Raw genomic sequence first — 23,135 nt, 5'->3', positions numbered from 1 at the left:
CGTCCACATTCAATGACTAATTTGTGCTAATTCCTGGGAACATCTCATCTTCTTTACCAAGTATTTCCCTCAACTCCCCCTCCATTCCCTATAGCTCCCTGCTGCGTTCTTTCTCCTTTTGTTTCTCTCCCTTCTTCTCTTATAGCACACGTTAAGTTCTTGCTATAACAAGTCATTGCTATTCATGTCACCCTGACAGCATTGTGCAAACTAATTATTTACTGAGAGATGCTGCGTTCCATCACGAGAGTCTGACACACGTGTAGCCCACGTTTGGAGCACACCTTGAAAGGTGAAGCACGTGTGGGATGTGTGAATAAGGAGTGCCAGATCCTTTGTTTGCATACAGTTTCAGCCTCACAGCCATGTAAGATGAGCTGCGTTATAAAGAAGCCTCTGGCATGTGCAGATAATGTATCATATGAATGGTTTTATATTATTAAATTATTTCTGTCAGTAACAAAAGACAGTATATAAATATTATACACATAACACAATACAGTGGGTTTTGATTACAATTTTCCTTTAATTGACTGGATCACAAGTGCTCAAAAATCAGCTTAACTTAGTGCTCATCTAAAATGTCAAATTGCTCAATTAAGCTGGTCTCCATGGAGACAGGGAAGATGTTGATGATACTGTTTTCACGGCAACATTTTTAGTTTGAGTCTTCCTTTGATCCTTCGATGTCCTGAAACAAAACAAATAATGTTACTGACATTGAATACATATTGTAGACTTCACTGTATTTTCCAGCGGGAAATACTTTTATTAAAAATCAAATTGCATGACTCAATGTTTAGCTTAGCGTCTACAATTGTTTGAGTAATTCTGATTTTAAAGCATGAGATCCATATGTCCTACCATAGGCTGCTGGGATCTGACAGTCATGGCGTGTTTCTGATATGAAGAGATGATGCAGTCTCGCCTGGTAAGAGAGGAACAGTGTTATTTTGCCAAAAGGTGTTCTGTTTTGATGTGATTTTGGGGGGTGGGATAAGTTGCTCAAACTCACTTGCTGGTGATGCCTCCACCTGGTGGGAGCCCGGGAATCTCTTCGGCAGCCAGAAACTTGATCACATACAGAAGGTCAGGTTCGTTATCTTTGGACTTCATCATCTGGACTATTTCTGTGAAGGTAGAGAACATTATTGTTTAATCAAGAAGCAACAGTTGTTTGAATTTGTTTTCTTCTTGTTGGAGTTGAGAAGCACCTTCCACTTTCATATCAATATGTTTCTCAAGCTCTGCCTCCTGCTGCAGCGCCTCCTCTGTCACCTTGGGGGCGCCAGGGAAGCAGACGATGATGATGCTCATGTTATCCAAGCTGCCCTGCAGAGGGAGACAGAAATATCAGAGAAGTCTGACACGAGGAAAGGTTTACGTTTAAACAAAGTAAGCTATTATGTTATTGATGGTTTCTAGTTACTCTGCATTTAAAGAAACATATAAGAAGTATATAAGTTACGCTTTGGGACTTGTTATGCAGTGTGTTCAACTGTTCAGGTCTAAAGGAGATCAATTGTGTTTTGGACAGTATATCATTCTCCAATGTTGTCACGGTTGAGAACTTATAGAGGATGTTTATATTGCTAATTTGCAATTGCATTTTTTAGTCTGTGGCTTTAAAATAAATAATATATTAAGTAGCCAGGTAGTTATTAGCTTATTGCAGATAAGGTCCATCTTCTAGGTATTAGTGTAAACACCTACAAATGAACTAAGCCTGTTGGTTCTCACCTCAAAGGCATGACTAGTGAGGCTCAGTGTGTACTTGAACATGAATACTTTCAACGGTACTGTTCAGTAAGCCTTACTGGGGGAAATAAATAGCAGGCCATCCCAGCCTGGATAAAGCCTATGAGCTTGTGTGTAGTGAGCGGTAACACTGAGCTCCCTTCTACAGACTCACACTCACTCTTAATCCGAGCCATGTTTAGCATTTCTTCCATCCTATCCCATGTCTTGGGATTCCGTAATACATCTATTTATAGGCGGGCTAAGGGCTCGTGAGTGTTCAGATGAGCGGTTACTAACAAGCATTAAGAGAATTCTTCTTACATAAATATGTCACGTCACAGAGGCCATGCCCTCAGTGTACACCTGCACCCTGTGCCCGCTTCTTAATCTAAAGCTTCCCAATGATATTATTACCTGTTGTGTGTTTGTGCCGAGTTTGGAGTAATGCTGAGCTAAGACTACAGTGATACTACTACTGTACTCATACTGTACTGTACAGCCGATTCAATTCATATATTGTATGGTCTAGTCTGCTTTTAGGAAACACGTATGAGACTGATGAGACCAGTATTAAAAACAATCTAAATTGAGTGAGAAAATAGAACGCCTGTTCCGTAAAACACAAAATAAGACTCTTTACAGAAAATAAACAATTAACGAGAGGTTCCTAGAGACAAACGGCAATTCATTCACGATTTCCCCATTTTCTTCGTGTCACACAGAACGATTTTAAAAGCAATGTAAATAATAACAAATTAGAAGGAAAAAAAGATTTTTTTAAATACAGATTTCAGTATTCTGACACTGAACGATTTTAGAAGCAATGTATTTCTATTGGTAGTATGTTTCGTGCCTGCACCAAATAATAACAAATTAGAAGGAAAAACAGATTTAAAAAATACAGATTTCAGTATTCTGCGGCTCTGAGCCCCATTTCTTTTCCTCACGGACGGCAAAAAAAAGTCCGACATTATACAATTTAACATAAAAACAATAATCGTGGCTTGATATTGAGTAAGAAAATGTTTTTATGAACCACACAGCTTCCGGTCTTCCAAGATCCGACCGGACAAAAAGACGTGGTGCAGGCACGAAACATACTACCAATAGAAATACATTGCTTTTAAAATCGTTCTGTGTGACACGAAAAAAATGGGGAAATCGTGTTGGTGACATTTATTTCGTGACTATTACACGAAATGCCGTGAGACTGGGTTGATATATGATGCTTACCAGCCTTTATATATTTCTTTAATTAAATAGTTCCTGTTTTTTTTCCCATTTTAAAACAATTCATATCCATTGGTGGAACTGAAACACAGATATCAAATCAGAAGTTGGTGTTTTTGTACTAAGGTCAATCACTATTCTATCCCTCACATTAAACTTAAAACAATTTTTCCAATTTGTTTGACATTCCATTGATTATTCCTTCCTGATTCTGAATCTCTTATTCAATTTCAAATAGTTGAAGAAAGACAGTTGTAAAAAGTATTGTTTTGTATCATTAACCACTCACAGAGTTAACATGTTTCTGTCAGTATCACAACAAAGCCTTGTTGTTGCTCTACCTATTGTTCCCTGCACCTTGTCTGTATTCTTGATGAATGACGCCTCACCTTATAGAGACAGAGGTCAATGACTTGGCTGCAAATGTCCTTCAGGTCATTGTTCACCTGCAGACGGCTGCGCACAAAGGCACACAGTTCCTCGTTACCAATGGCGTCCCACACACCGTCACATGCTAGAATCAGGAACTCGTCTTCGGGCGTCCTCTCCAGCTCGTACACTTCTGGCTCCGGAGACACTAGCTGCTCTGTCTGCGGCCTCCAGTCCACTTCCTTGAAGTCAAAATCCCCCAGTGCTCTGGAGACGGCCAGCGAGCCGTTGACTCTTTGCAGGGTCACGGAGCCTCCAGCGTTCTGGATGCGCTCCTTTTCTCTGGGGTTGACCGGCTTGTGGTCCTCTGTATAGAAGACCACCTGGCCTTTATGGCAGAGCAAGGTACGGGAGTCCCCACAGTTGATAAAGTAAATGTGGCGTGGTGAAGTCAGGACCACTGCTGCAGTGGAGCCACTGTGGTCCCAGTTGTCCTGGCGAGCCATTTTGTGCATGTGTCGATCAATTTCCAGGAAGCCTTCACGGATGCCCTCCTTCACCTGCTCAGGGTCCTCGTTGGCTTTGATCGCTCCTGTGGGAATTGAGGGGAAAACATTATGTTTAAAGGTTCACGCCATTCTGTATAGTTTCTGACGTGGCCATGTTGATTGTTGAGAGGCCAACACAGATGGACACATGTACAGTGTACACTAGGGGTCTTTCTTGTTTGATTTGTGAAATTCCAGGCTCAAACATTTAAAAGTCAGTACTAAGACATCCCTGCATGCAGAAGACACCATCTGTGTGGTTGTGCAATGATATAGTTGAGACAACGAGAAGCCTAAAAAGAACATTTGGCGATAAAAGTTAGCAGTAATGTATGGTAATAATTATGGTACCTTATCTTCTCTAGTAACCAGTTCATCATTAGTTTGTGGCTCTAAAAGTATAAAACTTGACATCTTAGCAAAGGTCAACAGCTCAGATTTGTTTTGATCTCTGAACTCACTACTTTATTTTGCTCTGTGGCCCCCACAAATATCAGAATATCAAGAATTATTTGAGAAGGTAAGAATATTATTTCCTTTTGTATGTGATTTCCAAGGAAATGTCACCATTAAACCTAAGTTGTTATCTAACCCTTACCCTTTAAATAGTGCCATTGAAGGCTTAGTTTGTAACTCATTTTGAATAAACAGTAGCCTTCTTTGTAATGCAAGATATATTTTGAGAAGTTAATGCAGTATGTTTTAAATTATGATGTAAGAATAAGTTAAAAAGTTTTAAATAGCCAACTGTTTCTTCCTATTAGTTTATTACACAGATTTTTTGATTCCGTGGTCCAAAGCGACTACAGTAAGTGCTCTGTATCAACAGCCACAGAACATTTGAGAAATGATCCCCTTACTGAAAGCATTTTCTGTGCTACATCACAACTTGAATATTAAGAATCATTGCTCTCTACCTGTTGCCAGGATGTGTCCCAGCAAGTTCATGGAGCAGTACTCTGCCACTGTGGTGCCTGCATGTCCATCAAAAACAGCAAAGTAACCCCACTCTGTCAGCTCTCCTTCCAGCTGGGGCTTGCAGGTGTGGGCATCCTCCATCTGGGACCTCCAGCCCTGCATATTGGCCATAGCGTAGTTCACCCCCAACTTAGATCCCCCCTCTGACACATGCTTCTCCAAGATGGGTCGATCCAGGTATGGGCTAAGCATTGAGCCGTCTTCATCAAACTTGTCCTCCACCTCAGCGCCTGTTTCCTTGGGGCCCCCTTTGAAGAAGAAGGTGACCATCTTCTCTGTCTCTTTGGCCAGCTGGCGGAGGAAGGAGGGCACCTCCACATTGCTCGCCCGCCGGGCCGTCCTCATCGCTCCACGGAGCCGGTGTTCAAGCTTCCTGCTCGGCTTGGCAGCAGTCCGTCTTTTCCGGGTGCCCCTCTTCCGGCCCTGTGTTTTCCGCAGCAGGTCCAGCTTAAAAAGTTATACTGTATCACCGACACGCAGGTAAACAAATATTCCCTTAAAAAAGAAATAATCCTGTTAAATAAAAAACTATGTTGTTTTTTTGTTTAAAATGATCACGCCCATTTTTGCATCTCTTTGGATATGTTCTTAGACCATCAGGTGTCTTTTCCCCTCTCAGTTTCTATTCTCTATGTCTTCCCTGCTTCTCTTCTTAACCCGTTCTATATCAGCTGTTCTATTGGCCTATCTATTTCTGTTTACTTATCCCTCTGCTCTACCCCCCCTCCCCTCCCACTACCTCTCCCCCTCCCTCTGTCTTTGTACCACTGCTGGATAATCACTTAGCCCTCATGACAGCACAGGTGACCTGTGTCTGCACACATACATGGATTATGATAATGCTGTTTTACAACATCACATTATCAGATTTGCATAGGGATTTTATGCCTGATACAAGATATACTTAATCCAAATAATTTCATTTTGATAATTTGTTTAGTGAGAAATAGTCTGAGTCAACAATACCAAACACTTGTTTCTATTACAAATGGGACTTATTGTGGGGAATGAAGAGTCAATTGTGTTAATACCTCAAAAAAAGCAGTGGTCAACAACAACAATAACAACCTTGTGTCAAGGTTTACTAGCTGTGCATGAGCTTTTGATCATATCACATGATCTTTTTGTGTCATATGTTGACACACTTACTTACCTGAATCACTTCCTGTCCTGTTTGTGAATTTCTCATCTAAATGGTCAGAGCATGACAGCTATGTGTCTTAATCGTATGAGCTGCTGTATATCTGGAGCTCCTGACCTACATGTAGGCCGCTTGAGGTTTCATTGCGGAAAGCACTATATTGGTGAGACTGTCCTTCTCCAGCTTTAAATAGGACTGTACCTAATGTGATTCTTCAACAGCAATCCAGCTAATAGTTTTTGTCTGTCTCACATTTACATAGCAAAGTAGAATGTGTTTCTACCAAATCTGGCCATGTTTCCACTGAAACCACTTAGCTACCGGTCAGACTATGTGAGGCTTTAACAGCATAACAAAAGTTATATTGTCTCACTTTAAATGTCTTACATGTTATTATTGCCTTTATTCAATTCAAGTTTATTTATATAGCCCAAAATCACAAATCCTATTTGTCTCAGAGGGCTTCACAAGTCAACAAACTAAATTGGCATTCAAAACATTTAGTTATATTTAAATAAATGTATCTGCAACTCATTTGCTACTCTAACCATTTCCGTTGCCCCCTTTCAAACAATGTGCATCGGTTACATCTACTCACTGCTGCCCCCTGCTTTTCACTATTGCAAAGACCTCACTTCCTCTTTTGCTGCAGTTAAGTTTGTACATTATTTATACTCCGAGTTTAATGATTAATTTAGCAGAGGTTTGCTCATAAAGTTCATATTTTTATTTGTGTAAAATATTTCTCATATGAAAGTGAGTGTGATATATATTATATATATATACCTAAATAAAGTAAATCTGATAAACCCTCCTTCTGGTAAGCTACGAACCTGCCTGGGGCTTCAGCCTACCCAGAGCCGTATAATATAATCTCTCTATATGGCGCTGAGCCTACCCATCTTCAAATGCATCTCTGAGTACATACATATTGTACGTTATACATTGTTAATGACCTGTTACTCCTTCTTTCAGACCCTCGTCCTATGAGATCCTAAGATCAAATCACATGACGAGGGGAGCGAGACACAGAAAAGCAATGAATGGGAGAGGACTGCCGGCCCACACTCCTCTCACTTTTGCTGTAGCGTACATTACTACAGCTGCAGTCATAAGGATGAGAGAGGGGATGGAGAGAGGAGGAGGAGGAGAGAGGAGGGAGGCAGGGCGGGGCTGCTGAGTGATAGCAGAGTGAGGAAGCTGCTCAACGGACCGCCAAGAAACAGAGGGAGGAGGAGGAGGAAGAGAGAGAGTATTTCCACAGGAGGTGAGCGCCGGCTTCAGAGGAGGTGGGGGGGGGGCTTCCAGACTGGATGGGCCCAGCGATGCCTTGATGGAGTATGGGCCAGGTTTTAGGATTCTCCCACTGCCGTGAGTCTGCTTTTGTTCTGCTGTTTCCTTCTGTGTTTCCATGTGGGAGGTCTTTTCTATCTCACTCTACCTTTTTGTATATGTAGCCATTGTGTTTCAGCTCAGCATCTTCTCTTGCTAACAGCTGTAAGCATCGTATGTGTTAGCTCAGTCCCCTTCCTGCCTGCTCTCCATTCCTCTCTCCTATGTTTGGTTAACACATGGCTGAATTGATAGATGCAGTGCAGAGGGAGAGGTATTCTGTTGTCCTTGCATCCCTCTGATTTATAGATGTTTGTGTGGCTGTGTACGAGGAGGCTTTGCAGGCAGGCATCTGAATAATGCAAGTTGTTTCTACCCTAAAAGCTTCTGTTGTGTGCTTTTATGTCTGTGTTTTATTTCATCTTTTTCCCCCAACAGTCACATGATTTTCAAGTGGTTTTATAAATACTTGCATGTGTTTAAGCATGCGCAGAAGAGAATATGCTGCACACTTAGCTCCGCCTGGGTTGATTTATTAGCTAATGTCATGCTGGCTATCTAATGTAGTTTAAGGCCAGTACTGCTGCCAGCTTGGCTTTGTAAGAAAATAAGTCTGTATTCACGGTTGTCTATGACATCTTAAATCACATAAAGCAGTTCACTGTTATTACTTGGACTCAAGTAATAATAGGACTCAAAACAAGGTACTGAAATGTTTAGTTTATGTTCATTTTAATTTCACATGAGTACACATACATTGAAGATTTGGAGAGGCCTATTAATCAGAAGAATGTAAGGGTTGTATTTAAAAGGTTAACTACATGTAAAAGCAGCAACAACACATTTCTAACAATCTTTTTCTATGGCATGTTGTCTAGTAATTTATGTAAAATTGTGTCTGTGTTTTCTTCCAGAGGAATATGGCTCTGTGGCTTCCACTCCAGACTCAACACCTCCCTGCACCGATGGTATGAGGAACAAAATAATTCTGTCTCACAATACTAACAAAAATAGAAAATCCCTGCTTCCTGAAGGCTTTTTTCTGAACGTTTTGATCACTGGTACATTTTTGGGGAGGAGAGATGTTTATGCACTTATCAAAGAGAGTTTCATTCACTTGAGATGTCTCACCTCCTTTTCTCCCAGACATCAAACGACACACCTGGCTGCTTTTATCTGACACATCTATTCATTCAAAGCACTATCCTTGTATGCCTCTGGATTACAATACACACTATTATCAGCAGTCTCTACCTGTATAAGCTGTGGTTTGGGGTGACCCTATTCTTTCTTATTCTGTCTCCATTCAGGCGGAAATGATGAGTCTGAGTTGTGCGAGCTGCAGACAGCCAGGGAGTGGTCTGACGATGAGGAGGGGGAAGATGATGACGAGGGTCTGCTTTCATCCTCGTCCATCTGGGGCACGCCGCGGCAGAACTCCTCCGAGCTGACTTTCTCTTACATCGCCATCGCCGAGGCCGAAGCCGTGGGAGCCTCGCGACACTTCCGACGCCGGTGCGCCTCTCGGGGGAGTCGCACTCCTTTGATCCGCACGGACACCCTGGAAACACTGTTGGACTCCCCAGATGTGGACTGGGACCCTCAAGGTTTCCTCGGGCGAGAGGAAGAAGAGGAGGCCTCAGAGAGGAGAGAGCAGGAGAGGGTGGAGACGAGTGCAGCTGCGAGGAGGGAGCAGCACAGACTAACTGAGACCATTACAGTCCAGCCCATTCCCCAAAGTCTGGAGCCAGAAACTCAGGGGAGAGACGCAGGAATTCAAAGAGGAGAGTCTCCCAGCAGTCAGATTCAGATGGAACAAAGTCCCTCCCTCCTTCAGGGTAAGAAAGGCCATGTAGTGTCGAGTTGTGCTTTATTTTGTCTGCTAACCAAAAGTTTAAGTAGTGGTTTACAATGTTCAAATGTTGGTCCAACAGGTATCGGGTTTGTCTCAGTTAATTCAGAAGGAGCTTCCCAGATCTAATGATGATGATTTGACGCATGAAACGTTTTCTAATCTATAATAATATATTCAGATGTATCTTGAAATGCCCAACCTAATTATTTTCAGCCTTTTCAGAGTAACATCATTTATGTGGGTAATTATTTTACTCCACAGCGTGTAGCCAGTAATGCAGACTAACATGCTACAAGTCTGCTAATTATTTAGTTCCCACGATGCTATACAGAAGATTTTGTTTAAGAAAGGTTATAACTGGAAAAAGTGATACATGTTTTACCTCACAGCTAAAATGTTGCAGTCCAAATACTGTGTCTCACAGCTCAAGCTGAGCATGTGCTCATGTGCTGTGATGTCCTCCTGATGGTGACATCATCTTTTGTTTCCCGGCAGCCGCAGCCTCACAGACCCCCGAGTCAGAGTCACCCGTCACCAGGGAAACCATTTCAGTCAAGCTGCTCACATCAATGCAACCCAGAGGCCCGGCATCTTCGACGCCAGCTGCCATTGGTCAAAACTCTCAGGAACAGCTGGTCAGCGATCACTGGTTTTCAGCTCTTAACCTATCAGAGGACTTTACCTATCAGAACACTATCATAGCAGGTACAACCCTCACATCTTTAAATAAGCTTACACCTTTATATAACCATGATTAATTCAACTTTAGTTAGAAACATTTATGTATCTGTTAACAACCAAAGAAATGGTAATGAATTATGTTTACTAATTTTTAGATATCCTATAATTTATTTTATTTAAGAAGTTATGGTGCACATAGTATAAACACTGTATTTAGTATGTGTTAATGATAAGAAAAAAACGTGTAAAAGCAACATTATTTAAATATATAGAAACACCAGAGATTTGCATATTTCTTCTATAAACATTATTTGGATTACTTTTATAAAGTTGCGACTGTTGATTTAAAATAACTTGATAAATAGTTAATAGATAGTTGGTAAAGCTTAACACATTGTTTGGACAGATAGTACTTTGTAAATACTTACTAATTAGTGGCTGCTCCATCTATCTATGCCTATCTTTTATTTTATATTACACAAAGGATATGATAAAATACCATTAAAGCATCACTACAATATGAAAACATTATTCATTATCATTTCATTGTTTGTTAGAATAGAAATACCTATTAACTGTGGCTGTATTAACTATCAATTTACTGTTTATTAATGATGGTTATTAGAAGTATCATGTTCTCACTGGTCTGACCACCGTCCTCACATCTCTTTGTCTTGGTCTTGTTGTCGAGCAAGGTCCTCTCTCTTTCACCCGTTAATCAATACTTTAAATAAGGGAAATATCAGATTTCGCTTTCAGCATGGAGCTTAAAGAACAGGCTGACAAAGATAGCCTCCCCCCCCCCCTCCCCGGAAGTCCTGCCTGCTCATTGAGTCTCCATAGTTACGCTCTCTGGGGATTTCAGGAATGATTCGCTAATTGCGGGGAAAGCATTTTTGGCATTGGTAGACTTTTTAGACAAGCACACCACCATCACTGATGCTATAATGTCCATGTTGATCACACACAAACACACACACAGAGTAGGAGACAGGTGTGTGTGTATCTTTATTTTGTGGGAGATTGTTTGCACTTACGAGTGTTTGAGACAAAAGAAAAAGCAAGAAAGACAGAGTGCGAGATAAAATCCTGTTCTTAGCTTGGCGGCATTTTAAGTGGATAGTCGAGTAGAGCGCGGTCTTATTTTAGTGGATGTGGGGGGGTTCAGTAAACCCTCAGACCGCTGATGAATGTGTGGCCGGGCTGATGACAGAGTTTAGGGTGTCCTGAATAAATAGCACACATGCATCTATTGGAGCATCATATCTCTTTTGGTTTTATTACTTGTTGTAGAGGCTGTGTTTTCTGTCAATTTGAATATCTCCAGCAACATCATATCAAATATCTTTGCATTTTGTAACATTAAACACTTGAAAAGCTTTTAATTTTAAATGATACCCAACCCTACTTATTGGACTTTGCAATGAAATTATTTAGCAGTATACTAATGTCTCAATTTTCTATGCAAACCAATTAAGCGAGTAATTATTTCCTGAATCAGCAGATTAAAAGAACCATTTCATTGTCAGCAATTCTCTCTGATTATCAGGTTACTTGTTGCCAAGCATTATACAATGAACAAGCTTTATTTCAGGAACATTCACAACTCTTAACAAGAAAAAAGGACAGAACATCAAGCTCCTCATCCATTTATTATCAGTAGTGGTGGCACCGAAAGGTTTGGCCTGGTGACATAACAGAAAATAACCCGGGTTCTCCTGTTTCAGGTGTTAGATGGCACATGAATACCAAACCCAACTCTATATAACTTTGTGTGAGTTCAAAGGAATACCTTCCATTCATTCTGCTCCAGAATCTACCTTTGCATAAAGGAATATGATCTAAGGATTTTGAGAGTTTTGTGTGATTGTGGTGAATCATGTCTTAAGTGTGAAGCTCTTGGAGACTCGATGAGAGGTGGGCGGTGCTGCGAACTAGATTATTTTGGGCTGTCAGGCCTTTGGACTGCTGAGCGAGCAGGGGGTGGCCAAAAACAGCTCAGAGGGGAGAGGGGAGCCTAACGGGACATCGAGAGGGACAGAGGGTGTGAGAGGGAACATTGGAGCGGTAACTAAAATGGCCAGTAAAGGTGAGAACATACGATTGAAGCGAAAAGAGGATTATTTGAGACATCTAGGTAGAACATGTATCTGTTTACTGCATTGAGCTGACAGTTGGCAACTGCAAAGTGATGTGTTTAGTTTTAGAGAGAAAAAAGGCAGTGGAAAGCTACAGAAGTGGAAAGGGTTGGTAACCACTGCTCGGTCTTAGACTGTTAAGCTTTGTGACTTTAGTGTAGAGTTGAGAAGGCTGGACTATCAGGGGACTGAAGGTGGGAATTGAGTGATTTCTCGCTCCTCTTTGATCATTTTACAAGCAGATTCTCTGGAGACGGCAGCGTCAGTCAGCTAGAGTTGTGTTTGCCTTTTAACTGATGAGCTGTACCTATCATGCATGGTAGTGCATGTATAATGAGCCTTCAATTATTCAAAAGAGCGACAGTCATATTCATTTATGTAAACTGTCCTGTTGTGGTATGCTAGTTCATTTTGCCAGCTGGGTTACATGTTTGCCTCTTAAGGTTCACCAGCTGGCACAAGCAGCACTACAGTATGGAATTTATTGGACAGATGTGATTAAGCTGACAGAAACTGGATCGAATGCAATATATTTTGAGGTTTAAATCAAATGATGTCAGGCTGAGTTTACATAAAGTATACACGAGACATGTGATTTATGTTGTTTTTGTTTAATTGGCTGATTTATTAATGAATTTGTAATTCCTTCATGCAATCACTTCCTCATTGCTCAGTTTTATAATATGTAACTAAGTCACCTGCTTAGTACACCAGCATACATTGTTCTGGATTGGATTGCATTATGTGTTGAAGAGAGTGTCCTCGCTGATTTCGGTCATTCACTGTATTTTCATTTGCTGATATGATAATACAGCTGCACATGAAGTTCACCTGAAGTATATTAATATTTGCATAGTACAGGTTTAGTTGAAATTAGCTATTAATGGCAATAATAGTAAGAGGAAGTCTGAAGTGAGGTCCTCTCTAAAGGTACCTAAAGGCTTATTTATCATACCCAGACAATAGCTAATTAGCATATATTATCTTTGCAAAGTTTAGCTTAGCTCTCTTTTAGCTTAGCTTTGCTTAGCTTAGCATAGCACAGCTGGCCTTGTTCAGTCCTAAGGGAACAATATATGGGCACCAGTACTTCTTAAGCTCATTAACTATGTTTGATTAATCTGTTCTAAAACTTTTTTGAAAATGGCGACTGCAGGAAGTGTCTTCCATATGTCCTTTTTTAAGCGTTGACATTGTTCATTGATTTGATACTCTCTGCATTCCAGTGTTGGTCTATTTCAATTGTTCTTATTTAGTTAGACGCTCTGACACCAATGTGCTGAGCAAACCTGTCTCAGAATGACAGCAGCACAAACAAACCGGTGGACAGGTGTGTTTCAGTGGCATCATGGGTAATATAAATTGTGCTCAGTGATGCTTATGAGTTACCTATCTATTGTCTGTGACTAATGCAAAGGCTAAGCAATTCACTGAATGAAAAGCAAAAATAAATATTGAAGGTTAACTCGTTTGGGAATCATGGTCATTTAAAAGGGTTCAAAAGGTGATGTTATGTAAAGAGACACATTTGATGGTTGAAAGACTGTATCAAACAGTATATTCAATTTAATTAAATATCCTTTTGGTATTAATGAAACAAGGAGAATATTGTCATAGCAATAGATACTATTGTTATTACAGTATAAAGATAAAAAGGTAAAATAGCCACAAATTGAAGTTGTCCACTCCTCTAAAGCATGACTCGGACGCCTCTGTCTCCAAGGCAGCTGTTGCCGGGTGACAGAGAGGGACAGCAGCAGGGTGTGGAAAAGGGGCTGCTGACGGCTGATGTCTGTGGGCAGGTGCTGTGAAAGGCTGCACTCTTCTCGGCCGCTTGCTTCCCTCTTTCATCCGAGGGCTAAATTTAGCTGGAGCAGCAGCCTGACGTGTCCTAGTCGCTGCTCTGAGTGCTGAAAGCTGGAACTGCTTTCTGCTTCAGGTTCCCCCTTTCCAACCCTCTTCCTTCTCTTCTCCTTTCCTTCCCTACAGTATGTCAGAACCACTGTTTCCTCTTCCTCTCCCTTGTTCCCAGACAAATTAAAGACCTTTGTGGGGATAAAAGATGGAGGCTCCAGTCATATTGCTAGAAACCAGCTTGTTTAAGATGTTAAGACATTGGTCTGAGCATTTCTGCGACTTCATTCAGGGATTACTAGACTCTACTGAATCGCTTTTTTTATTCATTTAAATGTAATTATTCAAAAACAAATGTCTGCATATCTGTCCTATAAGTCGTAACAGCCAACTGTACTTTAAAAAAAAAGATTTTCTACTCAATACTGTTTTATTTCATCATCTTCCATACACTGTTCTCCATAAATTAACATCACTGTTTTTATTCTGGTTTAATCTTTTCCTCCCTCTCCTCTCACCTTGTCTTTCAGTGATGGACGTGATCTACTGGAAGGACACGGAGCGGACAGGCATGATCCTGACAGGGATAGTGGTCGGCCTGCTGTCCTTGTTCCAGCTCAGCGTCATCTCTGTGCTCTCCACTGTCTCACTGGCTGTCATGTGCTTCACCATCTCAGTGCGCATCTACTACCAAGTCCTCTACATCCTCAACTGGGGAGATGGAGTGCATCCCTTCAAGTAAGATCATATGCTGTCATGTATTCTTTAAGGACACTGGATGTTTATCCCTCCTATTTTCTACAGCTTTCCTAAAAAAGGAACATGGTCAAAATAGGGAAAAGATGCTTGACCCCATTCAGTCACAGTGCATAAATGCTTTCCAAAACAAGAGTCAATTTGGCCACACGCCTTCCACACATTTCTATTTTCTTTCTTTTAGTAAGCAATTCCCTGCCCTTTGAACTTCACATATAATTGGCTGTGCTTATATCAACTAATGTAATATTTTCTCCAATGATGGTTATTAATAAAAAGCTGGCTCAAGTGCTTTCATTAAATATTGATACACCTTTTTCTATAAAAGGCGACTTTTAAAAATGGCTTTTGACTGCTGGTCACTGACTTGATTTATATTTGGGCTTGAGGGATAGGAGCTAAAGAACTTGTACCACTGTGCCATTAAATATAATTATTTGATGACCAGTACAGGAAGTATCACATTTCTGTTTATTGCCAATACTTCTATCCTCCTCAGCTTCCTTTTTTCGCATCTCATGTCCTCTTCTTGTTTTATCTCAGGTCATATTTGGGCATGGACATCAGCCTCAGTGGAGAGGAGGCCGACCTCTACATGCAGAAAGCCATCGCGTTGGCTATGTCTGCTGTTGAATCTCTGAAGGGACTCCTTTTTGTTAAAAACCTCTTGGAGTCCATCAAGGTGAGCTTAGCTAGCCAATTAAGTAAATTTCCTGTGTGTATGTGTGTGTCTGTGTGTGTGTGAGGACAGTTAAGTTGTTCTCTCTTAATGACCTGTCTTTATAGCTTTGCTTCTCCCTGTCTAGTTAACCTCTCCCCTTCATTAACCCAGACATCAGTTCCCTCTCTGCATTCTTTAATTTCTCTCCATCATCAGTCATCTTCCTCCATCCATCATCCCTGCACACATCACTGGAGATGACAGCATTGCCATGCCAACCGTCTCTCTCGTTATGCTAGCTCACAGTTGACGACCCAACTTCTAAATTAGGGCAGCATCACTGACGGCAACTGTCAGACCCACAAAACATATATTTTGATAATAATGTGGAAAGCAATTTGTCCCTTTGGAAAAAAAATCCTTTCAAATTATTATTATTATTAAATTGGTTCTAACAACCAAAAAAGGAAGCAGTCTGCTTTGCTCTTCTCATCTACGCTTTGTTTTCAGCCTCTGGGTATGTCTCTCTTGCCAGTAGAGCCGAAGCATTATTTTAATATTTATCAAACCTGCATCAGTATCACCTGTCATCACCCAAAATATGTTACCACAGTTTTTTATAAATATACCTTTTTTACATATATTTAAACAGTGATTTAATGATTTTAGGTTGAATCAAGGCTATAGATTGTAGTGGTCATTGTTCCATCTACAGCTCTTAATGTCGACAGGATGAATTTGTCAAACGTAACTACAAATTGGAAACTAAAGCATCCGCCAAGTTAATGTGATGTCAAACTGCTGCACAAAATACAGCTTTTGTATATTGGTAGTAATTCTAATACACACAAGCTCTTCTCTTATATTGCTTTTCATTGGTGTGGAGTATATGTGGAGTATTACAGGACATTGTACATTTAAAGTTTTAATATATGACATATAAAGAATATTTGCCTAAATCAAGTGCACACACGTCATAAACCCATATATATATTAATATACTTACACACACACACAGACACAGCAGTGTCATCATATCATCATCAGTATCGATAGAGACACCATCTCTTCACACTAATCCACATAGAAGGTCAGTACCAGTGTCAGATTTATGACCAGTGTACTGTATGTACATTGGTATAGTGTGTCACGTATCACTGTAAAAATGTGATCTATTTAGTTGCCACTTTTGTAATGGAGATATTTATATAGCTCTTTGAACAGTTCTAAAAAAAGATACAAATTTGACAATTATTTAAACATTTTTTTTCAGTTCACAGTGCAAGTGTAAACATTAAGAAAAGTTACATAATAAATGAATGCCACTTTGACAAAGTATTGTACATTTAATATCTGAATTTATTTAAATCATACCTGAAATAATAATGGCATTTCGGTAATCAACAGCAGCAGTTTTTGACCAGACAGACTTAAACTATTTGCAGTAAATGGGGAGTCAGTGTAAATGGTTTAGCCCCCTAACCCTCCGAGTGTCAACTCTGACCTGGCCGGTATGTGACCTGGCAGACAGGAGGAGGTGCTCGGAGACGCCTGGCATCAGCTGGAGCCTCTTTCCATCTGAGACAGCGGTGTCCCATATCAGGGCAGCGCTGGATCCCTTACACTGAACCGTGACATGATGAGATATATGGGGACACACAGAGAACCATATTTGGAGTCCTGTACTTAGACTCTTTCCTTTCTTCAACAGAGAGAACATTTGAAGGGCATTATGCCATATTGCAGCGTGATTTACTTCTTTCTGCAGACATCTTTGATGGGAGTTAAACTAACTGAGTAACTGCTCTTTCTCTTTGTCTTAGTTGCTGGTTCTGGTGTACCTTGTGACATACCTGGGAGAGCTGTCCAATGGCCTTACTCTGCTCATCATCAGTAAGAGATCTCACTACTGGAAATGTTGAATCTATTCAAATATAACTGTCTGATTTGATGTCAACTTATCTACTTTTCTCTGTTTTTCTGCAGGTGTAATCGCTGTCTTTTCTTTGCCACTTTTCTACAGACAACGCCAGGTAATAACCCTCTTAATTGGCCCCTTGTACTGTCACTTTAACTGGTCCTTTATTTTCATATTCATTTAAATAACTTAAACACTTCTGTTATTTAACAGGAGCAGGTGGACAACGTCGTTGCACAAATCCAGGGCAAAATTGACAACTTTAAGGACACGTGAGTATAGCTCCATCTTCTGGTGCAATATTGCCACCAACACTGGTATTTTGCTACTGAGTCAGTTTAGTGGTCTGTTGTAGTATCCACACTTGATGTTATTTACTGTATGTTTTCCGGATACTGCTAGTGTCAACTTAACGGTTTAAAACAAAACGGTTGTCTTTGTGTATATCACAGGGACATGTTTGATTAATGAGAACATCCTGTCACTCAGACAAGCTCATTGGAGCGCAGATGATCTGTTGGGTTTAATTTAATTTCCATATAATGTACAATCAACCAGTGTCAACAATTGTGCATTACAATTACAGTCAGATCGGAGCAATAATACATTGATTACAATAACAACAATTAAGCCATTCAATTTATATAACATATAATATATATACAATACATACAGTAAGACAAACATGATGAGGTTTGCAGTAGGGTTAGCATACATGTGCATCAAGTGATGGTTAAGTGTACTTTTGGGCCTTTGCAGCAAATTAATGTGTAAGAATTCAAAACTGCAATGTTGGAAGGACAGGCCCCCAGTAACTATTTTCTATTTATCTCTCTCACAGTCTTTGTAGAATTGCCCAGGGTGGTGGCCCTCCTCCTGACTCAACTCCTGGTGGCGCCAAACCCAAATCCCAGTAAACACTGATGGACAAGAACTTAAGGAAAAGCTCCCAGAGATACAGGATGTCACTCAGATGTCTTACCCCACAGTCTGTGCTCAGAGCTCCAGAGATCGGAGCTCCAGAGACTGGGGAGGGGAGGCTACTTAAACGGACAATGATGAGGATCACGCATGGTACTTTATACTCTAGCTGTATCTAATTTATGGGGTTGGAGGTTGGGGTCGGGGTTTAAACGTAATCAAGGTGTATGAATCTTGAATGGGACTCTTGCTGGTGACGTCGGAGATGAAAAGATTCAATGACACAGCTTGATGTATGTGACCATCGTTGGAAATATTCACTGTTTTTAACATGTTCAAAATGACTCAAGAAGTGTCTTAGATGGTTGAGAGCTGTAGTCCAACTGAGGTACAATGACCACGAATGGAAAGTTCCCACATCAACAGCTACTAACCTAAGAAAAAGGGAAGTTGGTTGATAAGGTGAAAAACAGGGGTCATCATTATTCATGGCAGCATTAAACTGGCAATTAAAGATGCATGTGTCAGCACATGAACTTTTTCTGAATGCATAATCATTTTCATGACTGTTACTCTATGTTAATGCGAATGTGTGTGTGAGAGAGTGTGAGTGTGTGTGTGTGTGTGTGTGTGTGTGTGTGTGTGTGTGTGTGTGTGTGTGTGTGTGTAATTCCTGACCTACAGCTTAGTGAAATGAAAATGCTACCTACACGCAATTAAAGTCACATTTCTTCTTTATTTTTCAATACTTTCTGTTTCTTTTCACCCACATAGGCATTTACTTTATTCACATCATTCATTTGAGTTATATTTTTTTCAGCTCACACCACTGAACATTTGTAACACAATATTTAGAGAAATAGAATCTTCTGCTACAAGTTTAATAATTAAGATGTATCATAAATGGAAGGAAATGGCCTGACAGGACTTCATTTTAGGATCACATGATACAAAATGCAAGTATTTCAGATAGATATCTTCTCTGAACTCATAATGTCATTATTTGAAGCCTTTTGAAGTAATGTGGGAGTGAAATACAGCAGGTGCCTTGTAACAGTAACTGCAGGTTAGTGCATGATCTGATTCAAAGTACTTCAAACTTCTGACAACCGCTTACAGCGACTCCGCCTCCCACAACAAACCACTTCACCTGACCATTGCCTTCCGGAGAATGGTGTTTTGTACATGTACTGTACAATACTTGTGTAATGTGCACCATGACAAGGTATCTTATACATAATTGTAAGTAGATCCGTTTTAGGAATAATAAAATTATTCAGGATACTCTGCAGCTTCACATTTTCCTTTAGCAGTTGCATTTAAACCTCATACCAAAATGTGTTTGTTGTTATGCCTTATTATTGCATAATTTAACTATGTGTGCTTCAGTGAACACGTGTTAACAGACATGATCAGCTAAACCTAAACATGAACACTTGTTAGCCTTAGACATTTGCTGCTTAGTAGCTTCCTGCAGCAGTTTTCTGTAATAATACAAAATGAGATCAATCGTCTTGGATTTCTTCTGAAAAGAACACTCAAATTGTAGGCACTGACTTCCTTATCTATTTCACAGCCTGGCAAGAAAATGTTAATTTAATGAGTTATTTCTTGTCAAGCTACATTTAAAAAAATATGTAGCTTGTCTAGACTCACTTAGTCTAGACAACCACATAATTAACTTTTTAGATTTTGCTGAGATAAATCCAAACAGGAAAGCAACTTCTGAAGAGACAGAATCAGCCATAACATCCATTCTAGTAGTATATGGATTATTTTGTATTCCTGAATACAACTAGGGTTTTAATCTTGGAAAAATGCTTTTTCAGTATGCATTTTATTCGATGTTAGAGAAGGGGACATACTTAAGGGGACATACCATAAAGGGGACATACCATAAAGATATTATACTATCTAACCAAAATGACTTACTTTATGTATGATCTTTATATGTATAGCTTCAGATAATTTTGGGTGACCAGAAACTACACTAGGTGCATGAATATGGGCCTACGACAGTAAATGCTCAATTGTGTTGCTGCTTAAAGCTCCCATGTCATGCTTTTCCGGTTATTACCCGTCCCCTTGTGTGTTATGAAGGTTTTTATGCATGTAAACGGTGTGCAGAGTCAAAACCCTCAAAGTACACCCTGTAGCGAGTAAAACTCTAACACAGAAAATACCTCCCCAAAACGCCTCGTTGGAGATACGTCACTGCCCATTTGAGTCTTCCATTTAGTTCCGGGTACCGCCTGATGTCATGCGGTACCCGGAACGAAATGGACCAATCCCAAAGAGCTATGGCCACACCAGCAGCGGCGTGTTCCTCCTCCAGAGGTTCGAAGAACCGGCATTTCACAGACGAAAGCTTCCAAAAACATTGCCCAGTTTGAGGCCGGATATGCACAGCTTGTTTGGACCGTTTGGAGCAGGGGAAGATCTGGGTATACAACCTGTAAGTTTGCATTGTTATTTGTGTATTTATCAAACAAGACTGTTTAAATGTGTAAACTGTGTTGGACTGCTAAGCCATTGACACAGTGCTAACTGTGCTAACTAAGTTGCTAGAGTTTCCATATATCAACTCTAATATCAGCAGATGGCCTTGCATACATGTATCTCATAGCAGGAGAATGTCTGCATTCACACACAAAATACCTATTGACAGTATACTGCGGGTGATTTGCCGGTCAGTCGCGAAACGTAATTACATTATAGCTGGCGTAGCGATCTAACACACGGAGCTTGAGCTAGTTTTGGTCAGAAAAACATTTTTGTGATGCTACGTTGCTAGCGTTTAAATATATCAACTACAATGTCAGCAGATGGCCTTACATGTTTGTCATGGCAGGAGAATGTCTGCAGTCACACACACGGAATACTCATACAGTATACTCCGGTTTACCGTACATATACTGCATGTAGCTAACGAGGCTAGCTGTATGCTAGCGCAAAACAATGTATTCATGCAAGTTACATTGTATGGTAGCAGAATACCCGTATACGATTGCAATTATAAACACGTTATTGCTAGCCTAATATGAACCACTAGCTTTTGTTCATAGTAGTTTTATTACACTGCATTATAGTTGCCTTTCCTCCAAGCTAACGTTCATATCGTGTTAGCTACCAAGGTAAACAAAGCTAGGTTAGCATATTAGCAGGCAAGCTGTTCATTACACAACTACTACTAACGAATCTAAAACAACTAAGTTTCTCTAATATTTTGTGATTTGAATTTGATTTCGTCCAGCCAGATCCTGGCGGACAATCCATGACGGGGAAGGGATTCTACTACTACTGAGGCGTCGTGCTAAAAGGCACCGCACCGCACCGGCTGTGCGCAGGCAAGAGGAGGAGGAATGGATGATATACCGTGTATATATGTATATTTATGTTCATTTTGTACATTTCTAAAAATAAAGTTTAATGGAAATACTTAGTAGGCCTATCCTTTCTTCCCTGAATTCATATATAGCAAACCATGATTTGATTTCTCATCAAACAGTAGTAGTTTATAACGGGTAAAAATAACTTACTCTTTGTTATGAGAGTAGCTCGTAGGCCACAACGGAAAGACAAGGAGACATACACGAGTTTACAAAACCACGGCACATTTATTGTGGTAAATGCAAAGATAGGTGGTTGAGAGGATCGCAGAGTTAGTCTTCCTGCAGCCACTTTGGAGAGAGACTGGGGCCGTAGTGTCCGGAGGTGTCCGTGATCGTGCTGATTAGCTTCTTCAGCTCCACCCCATCGTAAGACAAAGGCCCTGGGGCCGTCACACTCTTCTATAACAACAGTTAAAATATATATGTATATAAAATATACCGCTGTACCGACGCCATGATAAGACTGATGTTACGCTGAGAGCAGCCGGGAAAAGCACTGACATGGGCGCAGCCTCTCTGGTGGTTGACTAATCAGAACGAGTGGCCGAGCTGACCAATCGGAGCACACTAGGCTCACAGGGAGGGGGGGGCAAGAGCTCCAACGAGTCGTTTAGTGGAGAAAGTGAATACTGCTGAATACACATGCTTGACAGAGATGCTGTATGCGAAACCAATGTGAGTTTGGAAAATTGCACAGTATAAATCTATTTTAGTATACCTCAACAATGTAATTATGATCAGTGGAAATGGCCATGACATGGGCCCTTTAATGTTTGTTACTGGTCCACGGTTTCTTAATGAATGTTGATCTTATAGACACATGTGATTTAAAGTTAGGGTTTTACATATGCACTTATTTTAAAAGGGTCACTTTGGGCCTCTTAATTTGCTTGCCCTGTAAATATTCAGGCATGGTAGTTTCTGTTTCTGTCTCTTTCACACAACCACAAGGAGGCGACAAAAGTCAGGATATTACTTTTAGTGTTTTTCAAGTGTCCAGTGGGTCTGACAGCTTGCGAAAACTGGAGGTCTCCAGCCACTGGACAGTTTTAAAAACTACCCAATCAGAGAAAGAGTTACATTTGAATTTCTCCATTCCTTATACAAGTATGATTTGATTGAGTTGTGTTTGGGTTTTTTATCTTCTCCACTACATTTACAGTTTGTATCCACTGGCTGTTACTTTTTATGCTCAGCTGGCCGCGAAATAAAGTAGGTCAGGTCAGGTGATAGATCTGAGTAGGTTTTATATTTCAGTACTTTATGTGTCATGTTCATAACGGACATAAAGGCTGTCCTCCTTACAGTGGTAGTGACAAGTCTGGACTTGTCTGCCCAGTTTTAAACTCAATGAGCTCATGGCAACACAGTAAGTTGGCTAAAAATAATGACACAATTGGTTGTGATGTGGACTATAAATTACCTTGTTAAAATAATATAAATGAAAGAATCACACGTTAAACAATTTGATATAAATGACTATTCATCAAAGAGTCTAGTAAGCATATGTTTTTTTTAGAATAAACTTCTTTAATACAGACTGCTCAACCTGTCTGTTCAGCCCCCTGTTGGGAGGTAAAGAGGGTGGGATTAGTCAAGACCCGCCCTCTCATTGTAAACG

General features: G+C 40.4%; 2 protein-coding genes across 3 annotated transcripts; one reads left to right on the top strand and one right to left on the bottom strand.

Annotated features, from left to right (window-relative positions):
- Positions 1 to 507: 507 nt before the first annotated feature.
- ppm1na (protein phosphatase, Mg2+/Mn2+ dependent, 1Na (putative)) lies at positions 508 to 5,210 on the bottom strand. Its single transcript, XM_034115064.1, has 6 exons — positions 4,805 to 5,210; positions 3,360 to 3,931; positions 1,215 to 1,332; positions 1,016 to 1,130; positions 865 to 928; positions 508 to 691 (listed from the first exon to the last, which is right to left on the bottom strand). The coding sequence occupies exons 1-6, from the start codon at positions 5,208 to 5,210 to the stop codon at positions 659 to 661; spliced, it is 1,308 nt and encodes a 435-aa protein (XP_033970955.1). The 3' UTR covers positions 508 to 658.
- Positions 5,211 to 7,181: 1,971 nt separating this feature from the next.
- Positions 7,182 to 19,406, top strand: rtn2a (reticulon 2a). Of its 2 annotated transcripts, XM_034115061.1 has the most exons (10): positions 7,182 to 7,377; positions 8,253 to 8,306; positions 8,649 to 9,176; positions 9,689 to 9,898; positions 14,397 to 14,604; positions 15,166 to 15,304; positions 17,107 to 17,176; positions 17,270 to 17,316; positions 17,415 to 17,473; positions 18,043 to 19,406. In XM_034115061.1, the coding sequence occupies exons 1-10, from the start codon at positions 7,347 to 7,349 to the stop codon at positions 18,116 to 18,118; spliced, it is 1,422 nt and encodes a 473-aa protein (XP_033970952.1). In that variant the 5' UTR covers positions 7,182 to 7,346; the 3' UTR covers positions 18,119 to 19,406. The 2 variants fall into 2 exon arrangements, with proteins under 2 accessions (XP_033970952.1, XP_033970953.1); XM_034115062.1 differs by lacking the exons at positions 7,182 to 7,377; positions 8,253 to 8,306; positions 8,649 to 9,176; positions 9,689 to 9,898 and adding an exon at positions 11,729 to 11,963.
- Positions 19,407 to 23,135: the final 3,729 nt, after the last annotated feature.

Source organism: Trematomus bernacchii, unplaced genomic scaffold (assembly GCF_902827165.1).
Source record: "Trematomus bernacchii unplaced genomic scaffold, fTreBer1.1, whole genome shotgun sequence".
NCBI classification, from domain to species: domain Eukaryota; kingdom Metazoa; phylum Chordata; class Actinopteri; order Perciformes; family Nototheniidae; genus Trematomus; species Trematomus bernacchii.
The sequence above is the reverse complement of the archived record's forward strand: the minus strand, read 5'-3'. Positions and strand labels throughout refer to the sequence as shown.